This window comes from Gallus gallus, chromosome 1 (assembly GCF_016699485.2).
Source record: "Gallus gallus isolate bGalGal1 chromosome 1, bGalGal1.mat.broiler.GRCg7b, whole genome shotgun sequence".
Taxonomy (NCBI): domain Eukaryota; kingdom Metazoa; phylum Chordata; class Aves; order Galliformes; family Phasianidae; genus Gallus; species Gallus gallus.
The window spans coordinates 39,945,250-39,972,400 of record NC_052532.1 but is presented as its reverse complement, the minus strand read 5'-3'; the positions used below and the strand labels follow the sequence as shown (position 1 = coordinate 39,972,400).

Sequence of the window (27,151 nt, the reverse complement as noted above, 5' to 3'; positions counted from 1 at the left end):
TCAATTCAAATGACAAGTTTACTACTAGACGGTTTATTACTGAAGAGTTGACTGTATGACCATGTTTATAGTGACTTCAAAAGGCAAAGGATAATACAAGATAGGCTGCAAAAGACAGGATATAAAAGAGACTGGTTGAATGCCCCAGTGAAACATGATCCAAAAACCATGCGTTTAGATGTCACAGTGAATTGTTTCTGACCAGAGAACTGGAAGAAAAGAACTCTATATTTTGAGCTAACTGTTGCAAAGGATATGCTTCAAAATGCTAATGATGACAAGGCACTCTGTAACACTAACCATGAAATATTAGAACCTGACCATCTCTAGAAACAATATTTACCTCCCATAATTATATGGTTTATAAAGACAAATAATTATTGTTGTAGATACGTGTTATTATACATATATTTGTATGTATGTACCTTATTATACATGCAGGATGATAATTTCATTGAGAAATTTATAAGATTGCATTGTTTTCATCCCATTCTTTTCTCACCTGAAACTTATCAAATCCTCCTCTTGGTAGTTTCCAAGACAAATACACTGTATTTTCTTCCTGCCCAAGCACCTGCAAGTCTGATGGTGGATCAGGACCTGAGGTAAGGGTACGAGAGGATGCAAAATTTAATAGCAAAATATTTTATACTGAATTGAAGGAAATACTGCTGTAATTCATTACATTATAGTTCAGTGTAGTTACAGATTTCATATTGTACTGAAGAGAAATACGAAAAACTCAATTTATTGCCACGTATTAGCAACAGAATGAGAAATACAAGCAGTGTGTGTAAGTTTTTGTAGAAACGTTCCATCATCCTAGAAGCATGCTGATTCAATTGTCAGCATAATCCCATTAACTATATAGGAAATTTATTTGTATTGAAAAATCTTTCACTTATTTGATGACTTTTAAGGATGTTTAACTTGAAAAGATACATATACACTAATCCCGTCACTTATTTAATTGATTTAAATAAATCTATGCATTGATTTAATAAAAATTACTTTTTTTAGACAAAACATTAAAATGTAACAATGAATTGTGAACCTACAGGTGCTAATCTTGAGAAAGGTGGGGTGACTTCTTTTTAGTCCACTGGTTGTGACAATACTAATTAAGAAATCAGTGCCTGGCAGAAGACACTCAGCTTTGTACATTCTACAAACATAAAAAAAAAAAAAAGAGATTGTTTTCTTTAGGATTTTAAAATACATGTATCTTAATAATCTATTTTACAACATTATAGATATCATTTCTTTATATGATACAAGATGTAATTTATTAAAAAAAAGAATTCTTAAATGTTCTTTTTTTACTAGGTATAGTAGCGTATATCAACTGAAACATCAAATATATATCCCATGTAAGTAATACTGCAGACTACTTATTTTAAATATAGCATAAAGTATCTGCTTTCAGGTCATGTTAGTTATTTTTTTAAGTAGCTGAACATTAAAATGTAATCCTCATACCTTACACCAGAAGATAGCATGTTCTCTTTGTTGAAGATCTTGCTCTTTATTGAAAGAACATATCCGTCAAATTTATTTTGGGCTGGTGGCCAGGTAACAGTTATTGATTCAGAGTCTCTGCTATAGTTCAGATATTTAACTGCACTTGGTACTGTGTGACAATAAGAAGCAATATTACTTTTAAAATATATCTTAAACACATTATTCTATGACAGGACTTATTTCAACCAAATGTGATGAAAACTCCAGAAAAACTGTGATGTCCTTGTTTTTCTCAATGAAAGACAGATAATACCACTGCAGTAAAGCATGTAGGGACCTTCATTACCCACCAGACCCAAAGCCATTGCTCTGTAATGCTATTTAATGCAGTTTTGACATCACTGATGTGTAGTTCCTCAAAGACTGACAATTTCTAAGGAAATGCCAACATAAGACCTAACTTGCTTGGCTGAGACCAAAATTCCTGCTAGGAAAATATCTTGTTTACAATGGTGGCTAAAAGCAGATGTCTACAGAAAACAAGTAGTGATTACCTTCCAAGTTATCTCCTAGTGTGCAGCCCATGGATTTCTTGAGCCAAACCACAACCATAACCCAAAATATCCTGTGGGCAGGAGTTCTGCACCTTATCTACAAATTTAATAAACAACTATTTCCTTTTGCTTGTTCCCTGCTTGCTTTTTTCTGTTTCAAGTCCTCAGTTCTTGCAAAGAGAATATCCATAATTTTTTACTTACTCCATAATTACTTCCCCATGACTTACCCTCTCACAAAATTTTTTCAGACATTTACCACTGTTTCTATGTCAGCTTTAGTCAATGCTTCCTTGAAAGCAAAATATTATATATCTTTGATCATGCATGCTGCCAACTGTGAACCTTATTCTGACCTATACTTATTCACATTAGGAACCTGTGAGAGGAAATTTATATAATTTCAGACACATCAGCCATAGAGAGGTAAGGCTGCTGCTGCTTCAAGTCCCCAGGCCAGCCAGGCTGAAGATGTATTCCCAGAAGGCATGTGCACACAGAGCATGCATATATGCACATATATATACAGCCTGGCACACAGATAACAATCACTCAGAGCATTCACATGAAAAAAGACAGCACTTATGGCCTCATACTTCTCCCCCGATGCTCCCCCAGACTGACGACCCTTGGAGACACACAGGTGCTCTCACAGAGCTGTTCATCCCCACACTTGCTCCCAGGCACTTCACCTATGTCCTGGATTACCCTGGCCCTCTTGCAGTCAGACACACACACACACACACACACACACACACACACACACACACACACACACACTCATGCCAGCCACTGACATCTGAGACTAGGGGTCAGACCCCCAGAATCCTTAATTTGGGCTTCCACCTAGCTGTGTATTTCTCGAGTTGTGGAGATGAGACTTTGATGGGCTGATGACTCGTGGATGGGGCTGGAAGCAGCCCAGCAGGAATTATTTGGGTTGCCCTTTCAGCCACTCTCTCTCTCAGCTCCTTTGAGAGTGTGCAGAAGAGCTTTTATCACATGCCCTAACAGGAACAGAACAGTGCCATGTTCAAGAGGCAGGAGTATCTGGAATTCGATGGACAATACCGTGATGTTTTCTGTTTTGTCTTATAATTCCTTAACATATTGGATACTTTTTACTCTGCTGCTGAACTTCATGCTGATTTTTTTCATAAAGCTACATCTATCATAGTCTCAGGATAGATATATATAGAAAGAAACCTATAGCAGCTAGATTCTATATATATAGAAGATTCTATATATATAGAAAGAAGCCTATAGCAGCTAGAAGAAGGGACTGACTATTAACATTTGAGAACTAAAACAGAACTCTACTTATGAGAATCAAATGTCCTAACCTAAAGTAAAACTAAATGTATAGAATACTGTATTTACTAGTGATATAAGAGGCCAATGAAAGAACATCAGAAAACTAATCTAGTTCTGAACAAGTAGCTGTGTTTAAACTCAGCAGTGAAGCAAAAACAGAAGTTTAAGAAGAAAGACTTTGCTTTTTTCTAGTGCTGGTAACCAGTCTGCAAGTAACAGTTGTACACTTAGAGCATAAAACTGCTTGAGTCATTATTATATTAATAACAGGAATTAATTGTTCACCACAACCAAATTCAAGTACATTTACTTGAAAGGATAGAGCTGAAGAATAAGGAAAATAACAATGAAAGAGAATGAGAAAATAATGAGGATGATTTTATTCATTTTTGCTATTTTAAACACAAAAATAAAGTTCAAGTAAATGTAGAAGAAAACAAGGGATATAAGAAGAACAAAAACAGTTATGAATATAGTGACACTGAGGTCTCACCTGTCTCTGTTTCCTTTGCAACAAGTACACTATCTCTGAAACCTTCCTTTTCTGTTCGAACTGTAAAGCTGTACAGCTTACCAGGAACAAGGTTGGAAAATGTTGCTGTCTCTTGCTTGACTTTCTGGACCTAAAAAGCCAAATAAAGAAATTTTTGCAAAATTTGCTTCTGATATATTAGTGGCACCTCCACCTATTTTAGTGGGACGCATAGCTTTTAATTTAATCTCTGAATGCTTGATATAAAATTTTACAAATATAACCACATTGACTGAACAGTCTTTTAAAAAGCATACCCTGAAAGCACTTGCACAGTTTGTACATGTGACTTCATATTGCTGAAAATCTCCTTCTGCACGGTCCCAAGCAATCTGTACTGAAGTGTCTGTCACATTACCTTCTCGTATATTGAGTGGTGCTGCTAAACCTACAGAGAAACGTAAAAACTGTTACTGTTCAATCCAACAATTTTGTGTCTTCCATGGAGAGGAAAGAGGATCAACAACAAATTCAAGCAAGTAGTGGGCAAAATCTGATTTCAGGCATGGAAATAAACAGACATTCTAAAGCAGAAAAAAAGATGGAGAAAGAGCAGAGAGAATACAGGTACTATTGAAAGTAAACTGCGTTTTTGTTTTTCTTAAAATCAGATGGGGCTGGACACGTTGATGCTCTTAGGCAGGAAAATCCTCCAGAATAAAGTTAATCGCTCCAATACTACTGCCACTGTGCTCAGAGTTGGCCTAAATTTTGTCAGAAAGATCAGCAAATCCAGGTAGAACAGACATAACAAATGCCCTTCATCCCTTATCAGTATAGCCTTGTATGAGATTACATTACAGAGCATTTTACACTTCTGTCTGCATTTCTCTTATTCCAATTCAGCTCCTTCTGCCTGGAATGTACCAAAATTTATATATTTTCTAAGAAAAAATTAGGTGTTTTTTTTTTCTCCAAGGTTTTGGAGACCCAACAGGGAGAGATCAAAAGTAATGTTTCTGAAAAACTGTTCTCTGATGAGTGATCAAAACACAACTTTTATTAAAACTATATCTTAAGAAAAATCAGCATTCAAGGTTCTCATTATTTGAAGAATAATCTTTTTTGTCCCTTGTGCTCTTCTTTTTTTCCTTGCTTGCTTTTTTACCCCATCTCAGTAGTACTTTTTAATAACATTTCCACTCTGAGAAAATAGAGTAGAAATGAATTTCAAATAAAAATCATAAAACACAATGAAAGACTCCTAGAAGTCATCATATTCATCATAAAAAATAGAAAATTCAAAACACAGAATTTCAGTAGGTATTTTAAAAAATTAAGTACTCATTAAAATTTCTTTTTGAAAGACCCTGCTAAAAGCAGTCCCCTTCCCAGAATACTTCTCTCTGTCTTTGTTATTTAATTTACTATCTTGAAATTTGGAAACTTCAAGCTATTCTTACTTGTTTAAAGATGCAGTGGGAGGAATAAACTTACTAATTTTCAAGACACAGAAGCAATTCCACTGATGCTGATCACCGTGGCTGAAATAAATAATCAAAATATGTCTTGTTTCCCCACAACAGTTTAATACAGCCTAAATTCCAGAAATACTTGACAGACATTTTGATAGTCTTGACATAAAAGCTGACTTTAAAATGTTTAGTAATGATAATAGATAGTTATAGTTTTGTTTAAAGAACCGCTATTGTTAGTATATAACTACTATTTGCCTACACAGCTTTAACAGGATGCTTTCTAAATAATATGTATTTCTTATTGCACTGAAACAAAATTAAAGTTAGAGGCTAGAAATGAAAATTTAACGTTATGCAATTTTATAGGAATCAAAATACTCACATGTTTTTACACCGGTTACACGGTAAGAGGAGCTCAACATTTCTCTGCTTTTTGTGAAGACACAGAAATCATACTCTGTTCCTGGAGTAAGGTTTTCAACTGTTAATTTGCCATCACTTTTCAAACTGAATGTTGCGTTAGGTCCGCCATTCGTTGTAACATATATGCCATCAAATACTCCAGTATCAGGCATGCGAACAAATAATACCGCAGCATTACTATAAAGCATATAAGGAACTACGATTTGAACAGGCTTGGGCTCTAAAGCATGAAAAAGGAAAAAAAAAAAAAAGCCACGTTAGATTAACTGAAAATAATAAAAACCACACAGTAAATCTGAAGCAACTGCCCTCAGCCTACACTTGCATGGTGCAGACAGGTACCGTAATAAAACATATAATTGCTCTTAAAGAATTATCAACCCAGTCTTTTTAGGTGTTTATTACTAGAATCCTGAAGCACTTGGCAAAGGATTTAGACTCAAAGCAAGTCAGGCTTCCACAGGTATCAAGCACAATTGCATCAAGAAGGTAGGTGGAGCAACAGAAACCATACAGAAATGTATCTGTGGATATGGAGATGAGCATAAGAAGGAGGTATGTTTGATGGACTGACATACTGAGTTTTCTTCCCATGTATGGGGCAATCCCATCATCTAGCTTGTGAATGAGATATTAAGTGTAATGCAATATAAAATATAAAAAGAGAGAGATCTCATTGTGGCCTTCCAGTACTTGAAGGGAACATATAAACAGGAAGGGGAATGGCTGTTTACGAGGGTGGATAGTGATAGGACAAGGGGGAATGGTTTTAAACTGAGGCAGGGGAGGTTTAGGTTGGATATTAGGAGGAAGTTTTTCCAGACAGAGGGTGGTGACACACTGGAACAGGTTGCCCAAGGAGGTTGTGGATGCCCCATCCCTGGAGGCATTCAAGGCCAGGCTGGATGTTGCTCTGGGCAGCCTGGTCTAGTGGTTGGCGACCCTGCACATAGCAGGGGGGTTGAAACTGGATGACCATTGTGGTCCTTTCAATCCAGGCTGTTCTACGATTCTATGATTAAAAAATATATATATACTGCAACTACTTTAAAAAATGACAAGGCATCATTTAACATATCTACAATCTGACAGCTGCAGCTTTTATATATCACATATATATCATGAGTGAGTCCTGGCCATTATTTTCACATACATGAAAAAATAAAAAAAAATAAAAATTATACTGTGTGAAAAGCATTTCAACATGTCAGTAAACAATGACAGAAAAGGATCTTTGATTAAGAATTTACAGCTTTTTCCCTTTCAGCTACTGCTACTTCAAACTCAAAATCTTTTCCCGGCACCCTCTCACCAATAGTAGGGTAATTTCTTTCCCGTTTCACAGGATGCCTAATTCATCTCTACCCAAAATACTGTTTCAACCATTCCTATAATTTCCTATTTCAAATCAACAATTCACTCAATTTCTTCAGTCAGAGGGAACGGGACTCCATACTCCGATCCTTACCACGCTTAAACAACATTCAATAATACCAATGCGTTTCCCAAGGTTGCATCTCTCTGAAAGTTAACATCATCTGCTTTGCCTTTAACAGTAAGAAATGAATCAATGTAATTCATATTCTAGTTTTATCCCCGGCTATTAAGCGAGCATACTTGACACGATAAATCTGTTAGTAATTTGTTAGTAATGATAACAAGAGTGATGTTGAGTGTACTATAGTCTGTAATTTCCACTGCTTAACTAGGTCTTACTTAAAGTGCATTGAACGGTCTTGAGTTCACTCATATTTCCATTATTCACACTTGCCACTGCTATTTCGTAAGTCATTCCAGGAATTAGAAGATCAATCTTAAATTCTTCTGTATTGTTTACTAGAAACTTTTTAGTTTCACCAACGTCTGTACTAGGTTTCACCTGGATATAGGACTCCTGACCCTCTTGTGACAGCTTCCAGTGAAGGATTACACTCTCTTCTTGCACATCCTCAGGCTGAATAAAAACAGCTATAGGTGGACTGACAGCTTTATCAAAGAAAAAGAATTTCAGTATAAAACCACAGCTCAAACATAACATCCCTTAAGAAACTCTTCCCCAAAGTAGTTTGCTTTATTATTGCTTCTAGATATTTTATGATTTTAAATCTACTACTTATGTATTAAATGTCTTGTAGACAGTTTTTAGACACTTAAATGTTACAGGAAGATTCTTCGATTTTTTCTCATAAAAATGCCTGATTTTACAAGCATATTCTGTTCCATTGAACATATACAGACACAAAAAATGACAGTTTGAGTCACAGTACCAACAATTTTGAAAAATTTAATGTTTTCAGCAACATCATTTGAGACATCATGGAAAGGTTTCTACTTTGTTAAAGTTACATTAATATATGAACCATAAATCAGGATACATCAAATATGATGCCACTGCTTCAGAACACAGTACTATAGTTTAAGTTACCAAGTAAAAAGGAAGAGAGGTACATTCACTTTTTTGAAAGGTTCTGAAGACTAAAATTATTAAACAGAAAAAATAGAAAAGAATTGCCCCAATTTTCCCTCAGTACATACCAACAAACCTAAACCTGCACGTAACTTTAAAAATATATTTATGCCTCCAATTTTCAATGTAAACCATCTAGGGGAAAGAATAAAAAACAGCCAACCAAACAGAAAATTGATACATCACCTGTCGTTATTAATATAGGCTTTTCATGGCAGCTTTGAGTTCCTTTCTCTGCTACATTCTGCAAATATATCTGGTACTGATGATAAGGTTTTCTATTTCCCATTACTGTTGATGTCTTGTTTTTTTCAACTGGCAACTGTTCCCAGACACTGGTTTCACTATCCAAAATGTTAATAAGGTAATAATGAAAATGAGCACAGGAGGAATGCTGTGGAGGCTTCCACTTCAAATGTATTTCTGCAGATGAAACATACGTAGTCTCTAACTTCGGGGAGTGCAATGGCCCTATTGGGTAAGATTAGAAACAGAAAATAGGGTAAGAGCTTCTTATGTCTCTTGTAGACTTTTTTCATCTTAAAACAAACAAAAAAATACATTTTTTTTTAAACAACTTGAAAAGTTAACAATATGAGCTTAAAAAAGTGGTCTTAAATCGAATCAAAGAAAGAAATCTTGACAGTTTAACTAACATTGATTTGCAGAGGAATACTGTCACTGTCTAATTTAGGTTTTATTAATTACCCAGCTCTTATGTAGGACTCGGTCTCTTCAGATATGTCCTTTGTCTTGTACATAAATCAGAAGCATTATCTCAGACAAAGTTGCCTAAGTTGATTAAAATCCAGTCCTAATGAGACAAATGGCAAAAATCTACAGAATTTCAGAAATTGTTCAATTCACTTTATCAAGCACTTTAAAACAGTTCATCATATGTTTCCTACATCTCTCCCAACAGTTCAGTCAGTAGTCCAACCCCTACAATTCTGTGATTCTCTGTTTCTGCAACAATCACCTCCCTCACCCTGCTGGCCACCTCTCTTTAGATGCAGTTCAAGATAAGCACTTGAGTACAAAAGCAAAATAAAGATTTTGGAACCCACTCTACAAGCAGGTGAATCCTAGGTTCAGAACTCATGTTCAGAGTTATTTCTAATTTCAGACTAGTTATCAATACAAATAATAACATAACCAAAGGAACAATATGAAAAGTGTATGATTATGTGGTTATTATTGCTATTCACTTTTGTAACTTACTTGTTTCTACCTTCAGAATTGGACTTAAGACAGCCTGTGCCCCTTCTGGGTTCCTTGCCACTAGTAAAAACCTATAGCAAAGACCAGGACACAATTGAACAATTTTTGCTTGAGTTGTATTTGCAGGCAAGCTCAGACTTTGTGGTTTCAAATGATCAGAATAGTACTTCATTATGAGTGCAAAGCCTGACTTAAGCCAGATATCCATATAACTCCATATAAATTCAACTTCAGTTGTCTTGACATCAAAAACAGTGAATATGGTGTTTTCTGGCATCACAGGTACTAAAAAAGAACATAAAAATAAAAAGCCATTAAATATCATGGACACTTTCTTCATATTTGTATTTTTGAATATGAAGGGGTGGGAGTTTAAAATTAATGCAGAAGATTGGAAGAAATATAGTTACATTCATATTCACAGATATATGGTAGCTGTATAAAGCAGAAAAATCCCATGAAGAAATAGTCAGGACCAGTGGGATCTCTCTGAAGGGCATAGCAATCTGCTTCATTTGCTGGTAGCATTGACAAAGATGAGACGTTAGCCTTTAGGGAATAATGAGATCCATCCGTCCACAAGAGCTGACTTTCCTCCTATGTTAAAAAAAAAAAAAAAAAAGCAGGAAAAACAAACAAACATATGCATGTATTTTTTACATTATGTTAATTACTAAAGGTTTCTCATTGTAAGCATGTCTCCTGAACATCCAAAATCTACGATTTTATTTCTAAAATTAATTATATGGGAACGTTTTGAATAAAAAATATTTCAGTGCAAAATTCTACCCCTTCTATTATAATATGTTAATAAAAGCCAAAAATAGTTAAAGAGATTGCTTATTACAGACAACCTTTTAAAAAAATGCTATTAATCAAATAATTTCTCAGAGTTTTCCCAATATTTTCATCTACCACTGTAGTTCTTCCCAAACCACACAATCCATCACAGTGGTCACAACGAGTCATTTAGTAACAGGAGAGCTGGCATTAAGAACTCTCCTATCACAGATATGGGGAGGGGAAACTTTTTATATGAAATACTTTCTTCCAGTCCCTTCTTCCACTGGCCTATCCAGCATCCATACTGAACGGACCATGCTAAGGCAGGACAAATCAGTATCTCAGACCTGCATCAAAACAAAGAAAGCCAACCCTAGACTTTGGCACCCAATTAAGTAATGGACAATGCATAGAATGATTTTTTTTATTTATTTTTTTCTTAAACGGTAAAACAGCACCATCTACAGGCAAAAGGACATTCTTACGATGTACTCACAAAAAAAAAAAAACAAAAAAAAAACAAAAAAAAACCACCTAGTGTTGAAAAAACTCGTGTTGTGAATAAAGTAGTCTTTATTTTCTCCCCTGCAGTGCCATGCTAAATGATTTCAGTACTTCTGAATACTTAGAAATAATGATTCCTTGTACAACTGCCAATATACTAATACCAATACTAATACTATTTCTATGATAACTATTCAAACAAATAGTCAGTTTAGAGCATAGTATTTTTTATTTTAATGAATTGGTTTCAACACATTACAAATCTCCTTTTTTCCATATATTTAATAGCAAAGAAAGTAAAACAGACTGACCTTCAAGTCATTAAGACCTGTCCATAACATGACTATGTGGCTAACTGTCTGGAGATAAGATAAAATAAAACCACGTTCTTCTTCACTCCCTATGTTAAGAAGATGAGCCTCTTGTGAAGAATTTTCACATGTCTGTTGTGCCACCTTCCATGGCTTGCTCTCCTTACTCATTCTATAGCAGCTACTTTGGAATGCCAGCCACCCTTTGGAGCAGGTGCCTGTAGGTAAACAAGCACAGTATTTTAAACACGTTCAGTATCATTTGTGGTAGTGTTACAGTTTCAGATTTTTTAAAAATCCACATATAGTCAGAAGATGACAGCATTTAATTAAATCATGATTGCAAACCACAAAAGAAAATCTTTAATAGTGAGATATCCCTCACTCAAAATCTTGAGTGTCTTAAGAATTCTGATTGATTAAATTAAAAGATTATCAGCTTTTATCCACTAAAGCAAAAAAAGAAAACAGTTATTTTTTTATACTAATCACATTCAGAGGAGGGCCACAAAATTGTTCCAAGGGAGGGAACACCACCCCTATGAGGACAGTCTGAGAGAGCTGGAGCTGTTCAGCCTGAAGAGAAGGCTCTGGGGACACCTGATAGAGCTATTTCAGTATCTAAATGGGAGGCTGTAAGAAAGAAGGAAACAGACTCTTTAGCAGAATCTAACCCTAACCCTTAAGTCCAGTTTCATCTAATGCAGAACCACAGAATCACACCAACCACCAAAGTTGGCAGAATAGAGGAAATAGTTTCAAACTAAAAGGGGAGATTTAGGCTGGATATAAGGAAGAAGCTTCTTAAAATGAGGGTAGTGAGGCACTGGAACAGTCTGCCCAGGGATGGTGGACACCTCATCCTTGGAGACATCCAAGGTCAGGCTGGCTGGGGCTCTGAGCTCCTCATCTAGCTGTAGGTGTCCTGTTCACTGCAGGATAGTTGGACTAGATGACCTTTAAGGGTCCCTTCCAACTCAAAAGGTTCTATGATGTTATGTTTCTATGAAAAAAAAATGTCATTCTTCATTAGTTTCTAGTTTGTTTTTCAACTTTTAAAACTTGAAGTTAACAAATCACTAACAAATTTCCATAGTTTAGGTAAATGATCATTTCCTGAATCTGAAACTATATCATCTTTTCTTTTAAGAGCCTTATCAAAGCATTACTGCTTTGAAAGGAGCAAACTAACACTATCAAGCATCCTCAAAAATGTTACTCCTTCAAAGCATTTCTTACTAAACAGCACAATTAGATTTGCCACTTAACAGTGCAATATCACTGTTGTTACCAAAACACTTTGAAAAGTGTCTTCCAAACTCTTACAAAATTCAGAATTTTCCCTGTTTTTCATTGAAACTATATAACAAATTCAACCCATACCCTCAAAAAATTACAATCCCAAACCTGTTGTGTTTAGAGACCAATTTCATCTAATCTAGAATCATAGAATCACCAAGGTTGGAAAAGACCTCAAAGATCACCTAGTCCAATCATCCATCTACCACCAATATTGCCCACTAAACCGTGTCTCTATGTACAACATCTCCCCTTTCCATAAATACCTCCAGGGACAGTGGCTCCACCCCTTCCATGGGAAAACTCTTCCAATGCCTAACCACTTTTTCTGAGAAAAAAAATTCTTCCTAATATCCAATCTGAACTTCCCCTGGTCCAACTTGAGGCCACTCCCTAGTCCTATTGGACAAGAATCCACTTGAGTCTATTTTAAACTGCAAAATATGTAATTAGCTTAAAATATTCACACATACAAATTCAAATTCTTGCTCCTGAGAAAAATAAAAGAACATTTGTGACATTAACATTCAGTTTCATTCTTTCCAGAAATGAAACAATATACATCTAACAGAAAATTGCATAATGCTATACAGACTCCTTGCAATTTTCTCTTAATTCTTCTTAAAAGCAGGCAGCACTTCCTCACACTGACTGTGACTACAACAAAGAAATAAATACCTGTTTCAGCTTGAACTTCCAGTGACTGAGACACATTAATAAATTCAAGATGTAATTGGTCAAATGTAAACTCAAATGTATATAAGGTTCCAGGTGTCAAATCATTCCAGACAAAGAATCCATGATTTTTTGGTATAATCTGGGAAGAATCATTCAATGAAACTGAAACTGCAAATTCTTTGGTCATTGTACTCAAATTAAAAGACACAGTAGTGGCTGTCACAAGTATTTTGAAGTCATTTTCTGAAATTCCACCTAGTAGTCCAAAAAAAAGAAAAGGTCTTTACCACAGCAGAATAATTGACTCAAATCTTTACTGCATCACTATAATGTCTGTGTAATATGTCTAAAAATCATAAATAAAAGTGAAGAGCATAGACTGAAGCGTGTTTAAGTACAAAAGCATCATCATAGTCATAGTCAGGGTGCTGCAGTGTTTTCAACTTAGAACAATTTTCTCTCAATTTTCTGAACACAAGCAAATGTAAATCTTTAATGTGTACTAGGGTAATCCTATTAAACTATTTTAAAGCAATTAATAAAATTAAGATTAGAAAGTCCTTTCAATTTTAGTTATCAGCAAGTTCTGTGATCATAAACAGATCTACAGATATAAATGATGTACTTAAGTTCAGTTGCTACACACAATTTCTTATACTAAACATTTGCCCCAGTGAGTTACTGTAGCAAGATCTTCAAGCTGCTTGACAACATTTTTGAAAGAGTGAAAACAGAAGCAAAAATACTAAATATTCAATTAGTATATTTAATTTTTATAAGTAAGACAAGCAATCAAAACCTTGAGCTGGCATGAAATTCCCAGGCTGTAAGTAACTTACCTGATGGCTTTAATAAATTCCTCCCAGAATTACTGCAGTATAACTGCTTGTAACACTCAGAAATCTCCTGAACATTTACATCAGTCCCCTCTTACAGAACTGTTATGCTAACCGAACAAGTTATAGTAAAATTATTTCTTCTATTGTTCTTATTTGACAACATACCTTGATGCAAATTTTCTAAATACTTGAATATTCTCAGGATTTCCATTTGTTTCTCTCTAATCTTCCTCTAAATCAGTCTTACTATAATAATACAAAAACATTTAGTACTACACTACTTACGTGTCTTAAATGTCTTTACACTCCGAATTTGTCCATTTTTTAGGGATTCTATTGTAATGTCATAATGCTTACTTTCCTCCAGCAGAACTGTAGTACCGATAGGCTTTTGCTCAACTTCAGAAATGTTTTTTATATTCTGCAATTTAAAACAATGTTGAAATACAGGGAAGGTAAGAAAAATACAATTCATAAATGGTCTCTATTCTTTAAATGTTCATCTAACATCATAGTATGTGCAACTTAAGGCCAGTTAACAGCAAAATACTCAATGCATGTAGAGCAAAAACTATTTTGATCATTCCAGCTATTAACACCTTCATATTAAAATCCCCATATCTTCTCTAAGTTCCAGGACATCCTGTGCTCAAAAAAAGAACAATGTCCTGCAACAAAGATCTGGAGGTAGTGTTTGTATCTCTTCTGAGGAAGCTGGACTCTCCCTTCCAACCAAAGAACATTAAAGAACTAACATATTCTAACTTTGAACACACGTCTGTCTATTCTTATTCAATACCATTGGCTTCAAATGGACTCTGTAAGGCACGAATTACAGAATTCAGTATAATTTTTGAAAAGTTCCTCTTTATTTGCTTTTTTACATTAATCTTAAAAAAAAAATGCAGCTAGTAAAAAAAATGCAGTGCAATTTAAATATCCTTGCAACTACTTCATGCTTAGTTGAAATTTACTTTTTGATTGAAAGCATCTGTGAGCTGGTAGGTTACAATATAATATTCTGCATGTTCTCCTTTGGGAAATTCTGTCCACTCCAATAAAACTGCTCTAGAAGGCTTTCTCACTTGGTCACAGACTAGGCACTCTGAGACCTGTAACAGAAACAGATGTGAATGCAACTTAACATGCAGAAAAAATACGTTCAGTTACTTAATTAAAATCTCTGAATTAACTACTTTTAGGTAAACTTGTTAGCTACTATTAGTTTTTATATGGAGCAGTATTATCAGCTCTACCGTGTGACACATAGAGTCTTCTTAATTTTTACAAGTTTGGGAGGTACAGGTGCTATTATTTTTCTCTCTTCAGAGGTGGCCAAACCATGTCAGCTGAGACCCAAGCATGCCCTATCAAAATAAAGATCTTCACAGGTTGTTCTGTAAGTAATGCCTTCTCTTTATTTCCATGGAAACTACAACAGTTACAAAGAGCACAACAGCACTCTTCGATAGGGCAAATTCTCAGCTGCAAAAAATTCTTTTTCAGCGCAGTCACTGCCATTAGCTATGCATTTTTGTCAGCAATGAACAAGAGCCTTCATGCTCCACTCATAAAAATCAGCACCAGCAGAGGTGACCCACTGTCTCTGGAGTCACTGCTGAAACACATCACCCACCGCCTCACTGCACTCACATCCACTGCTTGGTCTCCATAAATGTTCAGCAAATGTCAATGAATGTAATTTTTTCTGCACAGAGGAATTCAATGCCACACCTTTGCTTCATCTGCACTCCCATGTCAGACACTATTGTGTCAGACTGCCCCTCTGCTGCCATCTGTCACGTGGCAAAAAAATACAATGGAATATTGGCGGGAAGGTTCACTTTTTTTTTAATTTGTAAAATTTGAATTTGAATTTGTAAAATTAAGGAAAGTTGGGCACGTGATGTCAATCCCTATGACATAATTATATAAACTATGCAGTTCTTTCTGTGTTTTAAGTCTATTTTTATTTTTTTTAAAGAATTAAGATGGCAAATAAATGCCATAAATGCCATCATTTAGCAAAAAAAAAAAGACAAAAAAAACAACATACACTCTTCCCTTCCCCTTCCTCCCATGAAAAAAAAAAAAAAGCAGGAATTGAATAGTATACCACTAGTATACCACTAGTATACCTAACAATAACTTGACTATACCTAACATGTATATTTTAAGCTCCTATCCAAATAAATTTTAAAAAATATTTTAAATGGGCCCCAAAGAACTAAAGGTTTAAATGTATGTTTAGGGTAGCTGCACACTAACTAAAAAGGTGCCTTTCTGAGCAAATATGTGACTTCTGTAGACTATTACTTTACAAATGACAAATGTAAACTTGTCAATCTGAAAAAGAGCGACAAGGGGAAATACAATAGAGGTCTATAAAATCTTATGTAGTGCTCATAAGTGAGCAAGGATTGCTCTTCCCTTGTCTCTCTCAGCACAAGTACTGTGAAGGAAAAAAGCGCATCTGGTAGAGTCCAGGCTCAACCAAGCAAGAGGCAATGGACAGTACAGCTGACCTGCGGAACTCCTTGCCCAAGTTTAAAACAAGTATTGAAAGCTTCAGAGGAGGATGGACTAGCTAATAAAAGAGAGTTACACTAAAGCTCACTAAATGCACTAAAACTACATCCATCTTAAGAAGCTCTTAAGCTGCAAATAGTGGGAAACTAACATACTGTAGACAGTTCTAATGTTCTACACTGCTCTTAGAGTCATCTCCAAGGACCTGCTTTTCACCACTGCTGGAGGTTTGATATTGAACTAGCTGAAGTTTTGACAGTACTCTCAGCAGCACATATCCCTACTTGCTGAAAATCACTGACTGCAACATCAAGCGGTCCGCAAAAGCACCTCTTCTTGAGCTCAAACCTGGCTACCACACCTGGACACCATCTGCATGTGCTGAAAAAACACGTTAGGAGTCTGCTTAGCACCCCAAACACACAGCTCTCTTCTCTACAGGAGTGGAGAAGTATTTGTACATGGGACTGACAGGACGTTGTCATCATCATCACAAAACACAGAAAGAAAATTCAAGACTGCATATGCAAAATCAATATATAGGTAAATATGGACCAAATTACGGCAAAGTGTAGTAGAAAATTAAGAGGTAAGAGAGCAATGTGGTTCTTATGTACGTGGTTTTATACTTCATAAGTTTGTGTACTTCTTAAAGAATTATGCAGAGCATACCCCTGTGTACCAGAATGATCACAGTGTGTTCCTCCATAGAACCAGAGGGTTAACAAGCAATAGGAACTAGTTAAGGAGTTAAAGATGCTGGTAGATGTTCCTCCTTCTAAGGAACAGCACTGACCAGAAGCAGCTAGCAGCAGAGCAGATTAAGGCTCTCAAGAGAGCTTCGGACAATTTAGAGAGAAGAGAGAAGGCTGGGAATGTTCAGCAGCAATAAACAAGAGCTCCCCACAACTGTCAAAGTGACAAGAAACAGTTCAAATCACAGACCACAAAATTGTAACATTCAATCTATCCACTTTCCAAGAAGGGAGTATTTTTCTTACCTGTAATAAGCATTGTAATAAAAGCAGGAGAAGAATTGCTTGACCCATAGAGAAAGAAATGTTATAGTCCCAGTGCCTGTGTTCAAATTACAACAGCTCCAAAACAAACTTGTCCTCGAGCACTTCAGACTAAGAGAAAACTAACACCCACTCATGCCTGACATGGGTGCAGCTGCAGCCAATGGCCTGCCTTCGGCTTGGCTCTGCTCTCCCACCCTGCCCCATCCCCCACACAGGGCTTTCAGCATCCACAAAGGGATGTTACTCTTCACTGTCTCAGTGAAAGCTGGAGATGCAGGTTATTCATTAGCCAATAAAAAAGCCCTGAGGCAAAAATATCAGGTTGTTCTTTTTGGTGGTGTTTTTTCTTTTACTACCAATTCAAGGACTAAAAGCCATCTAAACCCACAGAAGCCCTTAAGTGTTCCTAAACTACATATTTCTAGCAAGCTGTGCCTTGGTCAATGTGCAAAATAAGGCTGTAAGCCTTAAAACTGTTTTCAAAGAAGTGCCAGGCAGCCCTGCAGAACTTTCTGTCAACATGCTTCTAGTATGTCCTAGAGGAACTTATATAAACATTATGAATTTGCGACAATTTCTGTTAAAAATTGGTCATCAAAAGACAGGTGCATGGTAAGATTTCACAGGGAACTGCACGAGCAGGTGTGGAACTGAATATGGAACATGTAAACTCCTACTTCTCAAAACAGATCTCCCTCACACAATCCCAACCTGTTTGTTAGAGGACTCCATCAACATCCAGTCAGTAATGCGTCAGAGAGCTATCTCTGAAATGCCACCAAGTCCTGAGCATTAGCGGCAAAACAACAAAACACCAGCTTCCAGATCCCTTCAGGTCCCCTCATGCCCAGCTGAGGCATTGCAGCAGCTCGCACCTGATGCTGGCCACTTGTTTCCTGCTCTACATAGAGTGGCTCTGCTGCCCAGGTCCTGCCTGCCTGAAGGGAAGCAATGGCGCCCATCCCGCTGATCCAGGCAAGGCCGCACCTCGGCAGCATGGAAGTCCCAGCACCATAGGGAACTTGCCAGAAGTCAGGATTGTGTGAGTGCTAAGAGGTTTCTCAGTATTGGAAGACTATCATGCACTGCCAGAGGGTGTTCCTCAGCTCTCCCTCCTTGCTGCAGCAGTACGTTTGAGGCTTCATAAATAAATATGTGCAAGGTGCAATACTTGTTCCCAGGGTTCTGGCTGCAGTTTTCTTGGAGAAAATACTTCTCAATGAAGCATTACAGAGTTTCAGAGTACGTCTGTGGAAAGCATTAGTAATGAATACAATCAAAGCAACTTAGGTTAATTAATACATTTAATCTTTTCAATTGGCTAGACTAACAAAAAATGTTAACTTCTAGATTGTGTGAAAAGGGATACAATGGGACCACTTACGGATAAACGCGCTCTCAGAACCCTTGCATTTCTGCTCAGTTCAACACTGGCTTCCTACATCATCCCGTCTGTGAAACACAGAGGTTGGTACCAGAAGAGAAATAGACATCATTTATTTCCCAAAATCTGCTAAGCAAGAACAGACAAAAGCTCTGACAAAAGCCTTTGACCAAATTTAAAGTAATGAATCATAGAATCATAGAGTCATAGAGTCATAGAATGGCCCGGGTTGGAAGGGACCTCAAGGATCATGAATCTCCAACCCCCGTGACACATGGAGGGCCACCAACCTCCACATTCAACCTCGGGACCAGGCTGCCCAGGGCCCCATCCAACCTGATCTTGAACACCTCCAGGGATGGGGCATCCACAACCTCTCTGGGCAGCCTGTTGCAGTGCCTCACCACTCTTGGTAAAGAACTTCCCCCTGATATCTAACCTAAATCTTCCCTCCTTCAACTTAAAACCATTTCCCCTTATCCTGCCATTATCTACCCTTGTAAAGGGTTGACTCGCCTCCTTTGTAGGCTGAATCTGGAGGTAAACTTCTCTCAGTGCCCCAATCATTCCAAAATCAATCTTTTTTAAAGAAGTCTACTGTGCCCTTTGAAATTGAATCAGTATAATATGATGATAAGTATCATTTATGAATCATTTCCAAACAAAATAGTCACAGAATACATTAAAAATAGCATAATTGTGTGCATATACCACAAAAGTGAGCAACATTCATCCTATTATTTACTGTATATTTTTAGGTAGTATCATGACATAATACATTCTTTGTTTTGAGATAGGATCTTGTTCTTCAATTGGCTGCTCCTCTTTTTTCCTTAAAGCTGTGTACAGCTGAAATTTGAACTGTGGAAAAAGGAATACATCTTTTTTTATTGGAGCTTTATTTAGAACTTTATTTAGCATTAGTAAAGAGACAGGTGGAACCTCACCAGAAAATACTGGTTTTGAGCTTTTGTGTTTCCCAGGTTCAAAGATGAACAGAGTAAATCAGAAGTTGCTGCTAGGACATCCCCTATCTCAAAACACTGAGTCTATCTGAGACAGACATACACAAAGCACACATAGGTGGAACGCCTGAATGCTGCTTCAGCTAGGAGTACAAGTAAGCTGCTTTTCAAAGCAGATACGCTTAGCTATTTTCCATAGCACCCTTGTAATCACCAAGCATAAAAAGAGGCTGTACTGACGGATTGGTTTTCATACACAAGCATTGTGTGGCACATTCCACCTTAATGAAAAGAACACTCCCTAAAACGCAACCATTTTCCTTTTATTCAGCGCTACTAGTGATTAAGTTTTATCATTACTGGTTCTCCCCAGAATGCAACATCATCACAAATGCTTTTTACACTCCTCTCATTTTTCAAACAAAAGCTACTTTTGAACCAGCATGGTTACATGCTGAAATTCATTTATATTTTGCACTACATACATCTGTGAGGCTTTCCCAAAGGACATACACCCACACATGATTACCGCTGCAGCATAACCTCAAGATAATTTCTGGAAAAGGATTTGATGGGACAGAACTTGAACAACTCAGTTCAAGTCAGCGTTTCCCACTGCCACAGTGTTCCCAATTGGTACTTACATTGTATGTTTTTACACAAAGACTAGCCTCTAGATTTGGAAACTGTACTTGTCCTCTAACTTCTTATAAAAGGAGATATGAGGGAAAAAAAGAGACAGAAAGAGCTACACAGAATCAGTACATAATTAAAAAAAAAAAAAAAACATTGGGCTCTATCGAAGGTCAGGATACACACCTGGAGCAGCATTTTGTGACTACTTAAGCACTGAATAGTACAGTGACTGTTGGTTATTCTGGAGTATTTTCCTGTAAATGCCTCCATGACCCTGCTCTCAAAAGAAGTTAGCTACAGAGACCTCACTGCAAACAGCTTTTTCATCACTCTTACACAGGTGTACGTATTAGTAGAGATGTCTGCCTGCTATATTGAAAAGTAATAAATCATGCAATCATGTTTTCCTATTCATTTTTAGCATACGAATAGCTGAAAGTCTTGGATTTTATTAATGAAAACACAAAATAAGTGATTTAAACGCCATATTAAAAGCTATGCTTAGAATTGTAATTACCTAATTGGGCAAAAAATTGGTCATAATGAATGAGCTGGTCATAAGAGAATTGAAATAAAAAATCCAGCCATTACAAATAATGTGGCCAAAGCCTAACTATTTAGTAGAAATATATTTACTTAAAACAAATCACAAATCCCTAAAAAAGTATGCATAGTTTTATGGGCAAGCCTTTAAACAGTGGAATTATATTCACAAGCTCATGTAGAACAGAACTGTAACAACTGAATGAAGAACTGTAACTACTGAATGAAGGTAGCGTAACTATCCTGCAGGAAGTTACAAGGGGTTGAAATGACGTGGCACACTGGGACAGCAGAGTAAGGCATGCAGCAGGTCATGCACGCACTGCTCTCCAATTCTTTGCATCTTCTCATGGAAGTGTGGGAGTCAGAGAAAGGTATGCATTTCCAGCCTTGCTTTTAGGGGAGTAGAAGTTATTCAAGTCTTAGTTTAAGAAGGGGTGGAAGGGAGGGAACTCTGTGGATATTAAAGCTCTTTTAGTCAATAATGAACAATCTAATTAATTGTGGTGTGAAACTAGATTATGTTTTGAGTTGTGTCAGCTGTTAAAACCAGTTCACAAGATGCCTGCACAAAGCAAGTTGTGCATAATTCCTGTGTGGGAGACTGAGGTTGGAATGCAAAGTTGGAGATAGAGAAACGTTGATATAACCATGTAGTTGTGTCTACATTTATATTTAAGTTACAGGCTGAGAAAATATCTGCAGGCACATTCCACCCTGATGTCTGTTTCAAAGGCTGCAAGGGTTAATCCATGTTATGTATGTAAAATTTCAGCTTCTTGGAGATAATGTGGGTGGATGACTGTCCAGAAAATGATTGACAACATTTAATAGGCATTTATTTTCTGACAAGGCCAAATAAGTTTGAATCTGAAGCTTAGCTGTAAAAGAAAATGCAGCCTTAGACTCTATTCAGCTCCACCAAAGACATAAAGGTTTTTCTTATGCTTCAGGGAGGATCCTGACCCAACTGCTATTGACTGTTGATCTTCTAAAAACTAAAATGGTTAAGTGGGAAAAATCTTTTAATATAATTTTTCTTATTTCATGATATCATTGAGTTAAATTTAACTTTACCTGTTTTTTATTCTAGGTTAATCTAAGATTCTACACTATCGTTCATCCTTAGTGATACAGGTAAATGAAGCACATCAACTTATGTTTCTTAATTTATCTTTAATTACAAGTATGATTCTAAATCTTTAAAAAGCAAATTGTTTATAGAAAGCAGAGCGTTTAATCAAACTACAGGAAGTGTTTGGTTATTGTGTCTAAAAGTGACATCTTGTAGGGGCTTTCTTCACTCTATATTCAAATGCTAAATTCATTAAGAAGTTTTGGGCCAGACTTTCTTGAAGTAAACAGAGGATTTCTGTCTCCATTTTAATAAATCAAGAATTCCCAGGGATTTATTTTTCTTTGAACAGCTGTCCTTTAAATTTGTTGTATTAGTACACAAACTTAACAGCTATGACAATGATTTATTTTCCATTTCTGGCCCCTATGAAAACCATCTCTACACAAATTCCTACAGAAATGTCAAAAACAGTTTTGGTAAGAGGCCCTAGTATACAGTGTCTTGACATATATGCCATCAAGTCAGAAAAAGTGCAAATAAAGCATATACTTTCTCAAAAAAAAAAAAAAAAAAAAAAAAAGCACTTAATCACTAGTTGATCTCTGTACCTTTCTAATTGTTAAACGTTTTACTGATAATGCAATGGATTATTCTTTCATTTTTAAACCAGGTCACTATTTTTAATGAGATGGATGAGTACATGAGTTTTGTTACTAAAAACTGATTAAATGCATATATTCCTTTTCTTTATAAGCAATCAAACTGTAAATAAAAAAAGTTTTTAGACTTTTCACACAAAATCACAAAATAGCCTTAGATTTCAATGCTGTTGTATTACTTATTTTTCACTGTATAAAACAATGTAACCTTTCGGTAATTAGATGATGACTGACAGCCTGAAATAAAAAGAGTTCACCAAAAAGTTCTCAAGGCTTTAGTCAGGAAAAATAATTCAGAAATCATTTACATATTAAGGACCATACTGACCCCAATGGGGTCAATGGCCAAAGTCCTTCTGTCATCATTTAAGCCATGATCCATTCAATGACTTTATGAAGCAAAGTAGTCTTTCAAAAACAAGCCTAAAATTGTGTTCGTAACTTTTACAATACGATGACGTGGTATTTTTATTAAAAGTGAAAGCATATTCAGTTTAAGGTGCTGAATCATGGAGATTCACAACCTGAATGAATAGTAATAGCACATGTAGGCTCTTCAAAAGATATTTCACATTGAGTTTTTTTTTCCTGTACACAAAAATTATAAATCCTAGATTCAGTCAGTAGTCCAAATCTCCATACTTAAAAGGAAGCAATGTTTATTGGACACAAAATTTCAAACTGTCAAACAAAGGAGGAAATGCATTATGAAAAATGCATTATTATGAAAAATGCAAAATTAAAATGTGCAGTCTCCTTTTTTTTCAATAAATAAGTATATACATAGAATTTTTTCTACATCGTGCAAGCAGACAGCCAATATCTTATTTGTGTAAGCTGAAAAAAATTGATAAAAAATAAATTTCTTCATATCAGGAAGAGCTTTGTAACAAAGGCAGAAATGTTTGAACACTTCAACCTTTACTTAGTCAAGCTTAGTATTTATACTATTCACCAAAATTAAATAAATGCCAATGATTTCAAGACATTATTATTCTAGAAATAAAAGTACTTACAGATGTTTCTCAGTGACTTCTAGTTTAAGCAGTCATTGTCAACAGCTTAACAGACAAAAGACGGACCTTTCAGCAAGATAAAAGAATGTTTGAGTTGAATGTTTTTTTTGTATATTTTTTAATAAATTAATTCAGTCATTCTGAAAACCACTATATGGATTTTTTGCTTTTAAATTTTAGTTCCAATGATGGTCCTCAACAGAAAATCCAACCATGGAAAGAAGTGAAGGAACCACTTATAAATTCTGAAATTTAACAGATAAGTACAGATTTAAAACATGAAAGAAAGACATCAACAGCTCATCAGGAGGCCATTGAAAAGTAAATGACAGCTAAATTACACCTTGTAAAAAAGGTTTTACGTTTATTTTTATACATGCTAATATTTAAAAATGAAATCTGAAAAACAACATAATCTCTACTTAAGTTCAGAAAAGTTACATTATAAAGCATCATTGATATCTTATTCTTTTCTGCAGAGTACTACATTCATCCAAGGTCAGAAAATACACTCTGGCGAAAGGAAACTCATTTCAGTTCTTCAGACAAAATCATGTTCACAGTAATGTTCAGTTCCATTGGCATGAGCAGTCTACAGGCTCTTGAATGACATACATAATTTCAGTGCCGTTTCCTGAGCAGTGTAGAGGCACAGTCAGATTGCGCGTTCCATGTTCTCGACAACATTTACAGAATCTTAAATGGCTATCAATATTGACATTGAAAATTGTTGCAGATGGGCATTTTCCATCACAAGAAGCCACATTTATCTATGAATAAATAAAGAATTGCAATTAGACATCTTAGAACTTGTTTTCCGGATGTAACATTTCAAACTTCTTTCTGATTAAAATCCATTTTTACATTTGAAAAGAACTCTGGTCTTAAAAGTTATCTTTTAAAATTCATTCAAATGGAGATACATTTTTTAAGTAAAGTTTATGCGAAATCATATGTTTTTACTTGTTTAATCATGTACTCTTTCTTAACTTTGAGCAAGCTCAACTTTGTGCTGCGGATAACAAAATCTAATCCTTACTTTATTGATGAATAACGTCAAAACATCATAGCTAAATTAATGTCCTTTCCATGTTCACTGCTGAAAACTTACATTCTTCTAAGGAAAGCAAAGCATAGTCTGTCATTCTCTTTGAAGGTTCAAGAGGAAGAATGTATCAGTCCAAAAGCATTTTCCTTTTGTACTCACAATGCTTGCAACTAAGGGTGCAACATTAGTTGTGTCATCACCGTAACAAATACATCCACAAAGTAGGTATAACAGTCCAGCAAGGGAAGAGGTTGGCTATAAAATTATTTGTGCACTAGACTAAAGCAGGGCCAAGGTTTCTCTTGTACGACATTATGTGAAATCTTCCTAGCCAATACTGTAACAGAAATTGGTAGATTGGTAGTTTTAATTAGAACTTCAACAAACGTTGATATGCTAGGAAATCAGAAGTGACTATATTAGACCTAGGTTTTTTTGTTTGTTTGTTTGTTTGTTTGTGATATTGTTTTAATTTGATTTCTTATGCAAATGAAGCCTATGAAATGTGCTCTCTGATGCACTTCCTTCAAGCAGCACTTCAACAGGAGGGCCATATCCAAAGAAATTAGGTCAATAGGTTAGTCTTACATCTTTCATCAAATTTGAGAGTGGAAAAATAACTTCTTTAGATCTTATCTTAATCATTAACAATCTCCCTCGTTATACTCCCTCAATATTTACTCTTCTAAAACTAAATAAATACAGTGCACACTCTTAGTACTGTAGTGAAGCCTTATATATATGTCACTGTTTTCTTTCTATCAGGCTGAAAATTAACCTGCCCAGCTTTCAATCTGTGATGATATGCTGTCCCTTTGGACTATTAAGGTTCTTCAGCAAAATCTTATTGGAGACCTTTCAGAAGTCTCAAGATATTATGTCAACTGCTTCTTTTTTAAGTGCTAGGTTCTTATCAGACCAGTTTTATAGATGGGAATAAATCAAAGATGAGAAATAAGATGCCTTAAATAGATGACAAAATAAAGGGAATTGTGAATTTATGATACGGAGACGTGCTATTTGGAGGAGATGACACCCTGAGAGTAAAGTTCTTTAAGGAGGAGTGTAGCACATTTTCCATCACATTCTAATTGGACACATTTCTACTTCTCTTTTAGAATGGGATGTTATTTCATGGTGAGGAGTTTAGTGTGTTTGTGCAAATACTCTGTGTACTTTTCATTTGAAGCTAGGTAGGAGGGGTCACTCTTTCAGCCACAGGAACAGCTAACTTAATTCCTTTTACGAGTAGAATAACATCCATCAGGTCAAAGGCCTGCTTTTGAGAAGACAGCAACATTTTTTCTTGCTTGTACATAGCTATAGCCTACTTCTTGATACTTGATCATACCATTGGACCAGCATGAAAAATGGTTTTTTTATTCTTACCGGGCTTTGACTTATGCAGTCATTTTTTCTTATAGTTGTCCTGATTGTCATTTTCTGGCAAATCCTTTCTTCCTTTTTGCCTGATAAAATATGGAAAAAGATGCATATTGAATTGATATACCTTTTGTACCATATTTTTGATAATTAAAACATGAAAATATTACAATAATTTTAATGATTATGCACTATTTTCATTTATGTACATACTGATAGTACTACTTCCCTATAAAATTAAAAAAAAAAAATCTTCATTTTTTTCCTGTGGGGAATTATCAATTTTATAGCTGGCACATGAGGTATCAACTGGTGCATTAAGCTATACAAATTTTATAAATATGAAAACAGTAATAAGATTTTAAATTACCCATATAGCAAGTATTATAGTAATTAGAAGAAAGATGCATAGATTTTGAATAGTATTAGAATTAATTCTGTTTTTAATGGGAATATTGAAATTATGATTTTGTTACTACACATCCTTGAACTTGACACTTGAGAAGATAAAGCTGTGAATGAGATTACAATTTTGATGCTAATTTGAATGCTTAAAATTTAAACAGAACAACAAAATTCAACATCCTTTGGAGAAACAGATCCTTGAAGAAAGGATCTTGAAAGTGAAAGATGAAAATATTTGCTAAATATGCTACATGCTTTTACTACCTAGGTCTGAAGTATGTAGCATTTATAGGATATAGGATTATGAAAATACTACATTTTCAGTACGTCCTGGGAGATACTTATAGGAGATCTTTTGTTTGAAAAATAAAGCTGTACAGTGCGAATCCATATTTAACATAATAAAAACAATAATATAATACTGAAATAAAGTTTTCCATGCTGCAGTCCCTATCAGGCTATTTAGTATCAATATCTGTGTAACAGAAATTACTTAGATCTCAAATTCCAGTAACCATCAAAACTGTCTATATTCTGGGCATCCAGCATATAGAAGAGCAACCACTGTTCAGGAGGGCCTCTTCACCATCAGCACATGCCTGTGTGGTTAGTTGGACAAATAAAGGACAACTTTTCTCTCCTCCAGAATCCTTTTGTGCACTTTTATAAGATTAGTGAG

The 27,151-nt window shown here is 35.7% G+C and overlaps 2 protein-coding genes and 1 long non-coding RNA gene across 10 annotated transcripts in view; 1 reads left to right on the top strand and 2 right to left on the bottom strand.

Moving 5' to 3' along the window:
• PTPRQ (protein tyrosine phosphatase, receptor type Q) overlaps positions 1–17,439 on the bottom strand; it is a 123,717-nt gene extending 106,278 nt beyond the window's left edge. For 6 of the 7 annotated variants that reach the window (XM_040667503.2, XM_040667510.2, XM_040667520.2 and 3 more), the window contains exons 1-15: positions 17,335–17,439; positions 14,779–14,916; positions 14,090–14,225; positions 12,966–13,220; positions 10,989–11,206; positions 9,801–9,987; positions 9,391–9,675; positions 8,356–8,640; positions 7,419–7,688; positions 5,662–5,922; positions 4,119–4,249; positions 3,823–3,952; positions 1,480–1,630; positions 1,059–1,165; positions 503–600 (exon numbers count right to left, since the gene is read on the bottom strand). In XM_040667503.2, coding sequence (XP_040523437.1) covers positions 503–600; positions 1,059–1,165; positions 1,480–1,630; positions 3,823–3,952; positions 4,119–4,249; positions 5,662–5,922; positions 7,419–7,688; positions 8,356–8,640; positions 9,391–9,675; positions 9,801–9,987; positions 10,989–11,206; positions 12,966–13,220; positions 14,090–14,225; positions 14,779–14,916; positions 17,335–17,382 — 2,700 coding nt within the window. In that variant the 5' untranslated portion in view covers positions 17,383–17,439. Of the gene's footprint in view, positions 1–502; positions 601–1,058; positions 1,166–1,479; positions 1,631–3,822; positions 3,953–4,118; positions 4,250–5,661; positions 5,923–7,418; positions 7,689–8,355; positions 8,641–9,390; positions 9,676–9,800; positions 9,988–10,988; positions 11,207–12,965; positions 13,221–14,089; positions 14,226–14,778; positions 14,917–17,334 lie in introns of those variants that run through there. The other variant, XM_040667537.1, reaches the window with a different exon arrangement.
• A 3,719-nt stretch (positions 17,440–21,158) lies between these two features.
• LOC121109501 lies at positions 21,159–23,949 on the top strand. Its single transcript, XR_005848248.2, has 3 exons — positions 21,159–21,257; positions 21,977–22,020; positions 23,817–23,949. It is a non-coding gene; the product is annotated as an uncharacterized LOC121109501 (long non-coding RNA).
• OTOGL (otogelin-like) overlaps positions 22,040–27,151 on the bottom strand; it is a 101,144-nt gene continuing 96,032 nt past the window's right edge. For both annotated transcript variants that reach the window (XM_015283301.4, XM_046898971.1), the window contains 2 exons: positions 26,074–26,153; positions 22,040–24,406 (listed from right to left, as the gene is read on the bottom strand). In XM_015283301.4, the coding sequence (XP_015138787.2) occupies positions 24,206–24,406; positions 26,074–26,153 (281 nt within the window). In that variant the 3' untranslated portion in view covers positions 22,040–24,205. The remainder of the gene's footprint in view (positions 24,407–26,073; positions 26,154–27,151) is intronic.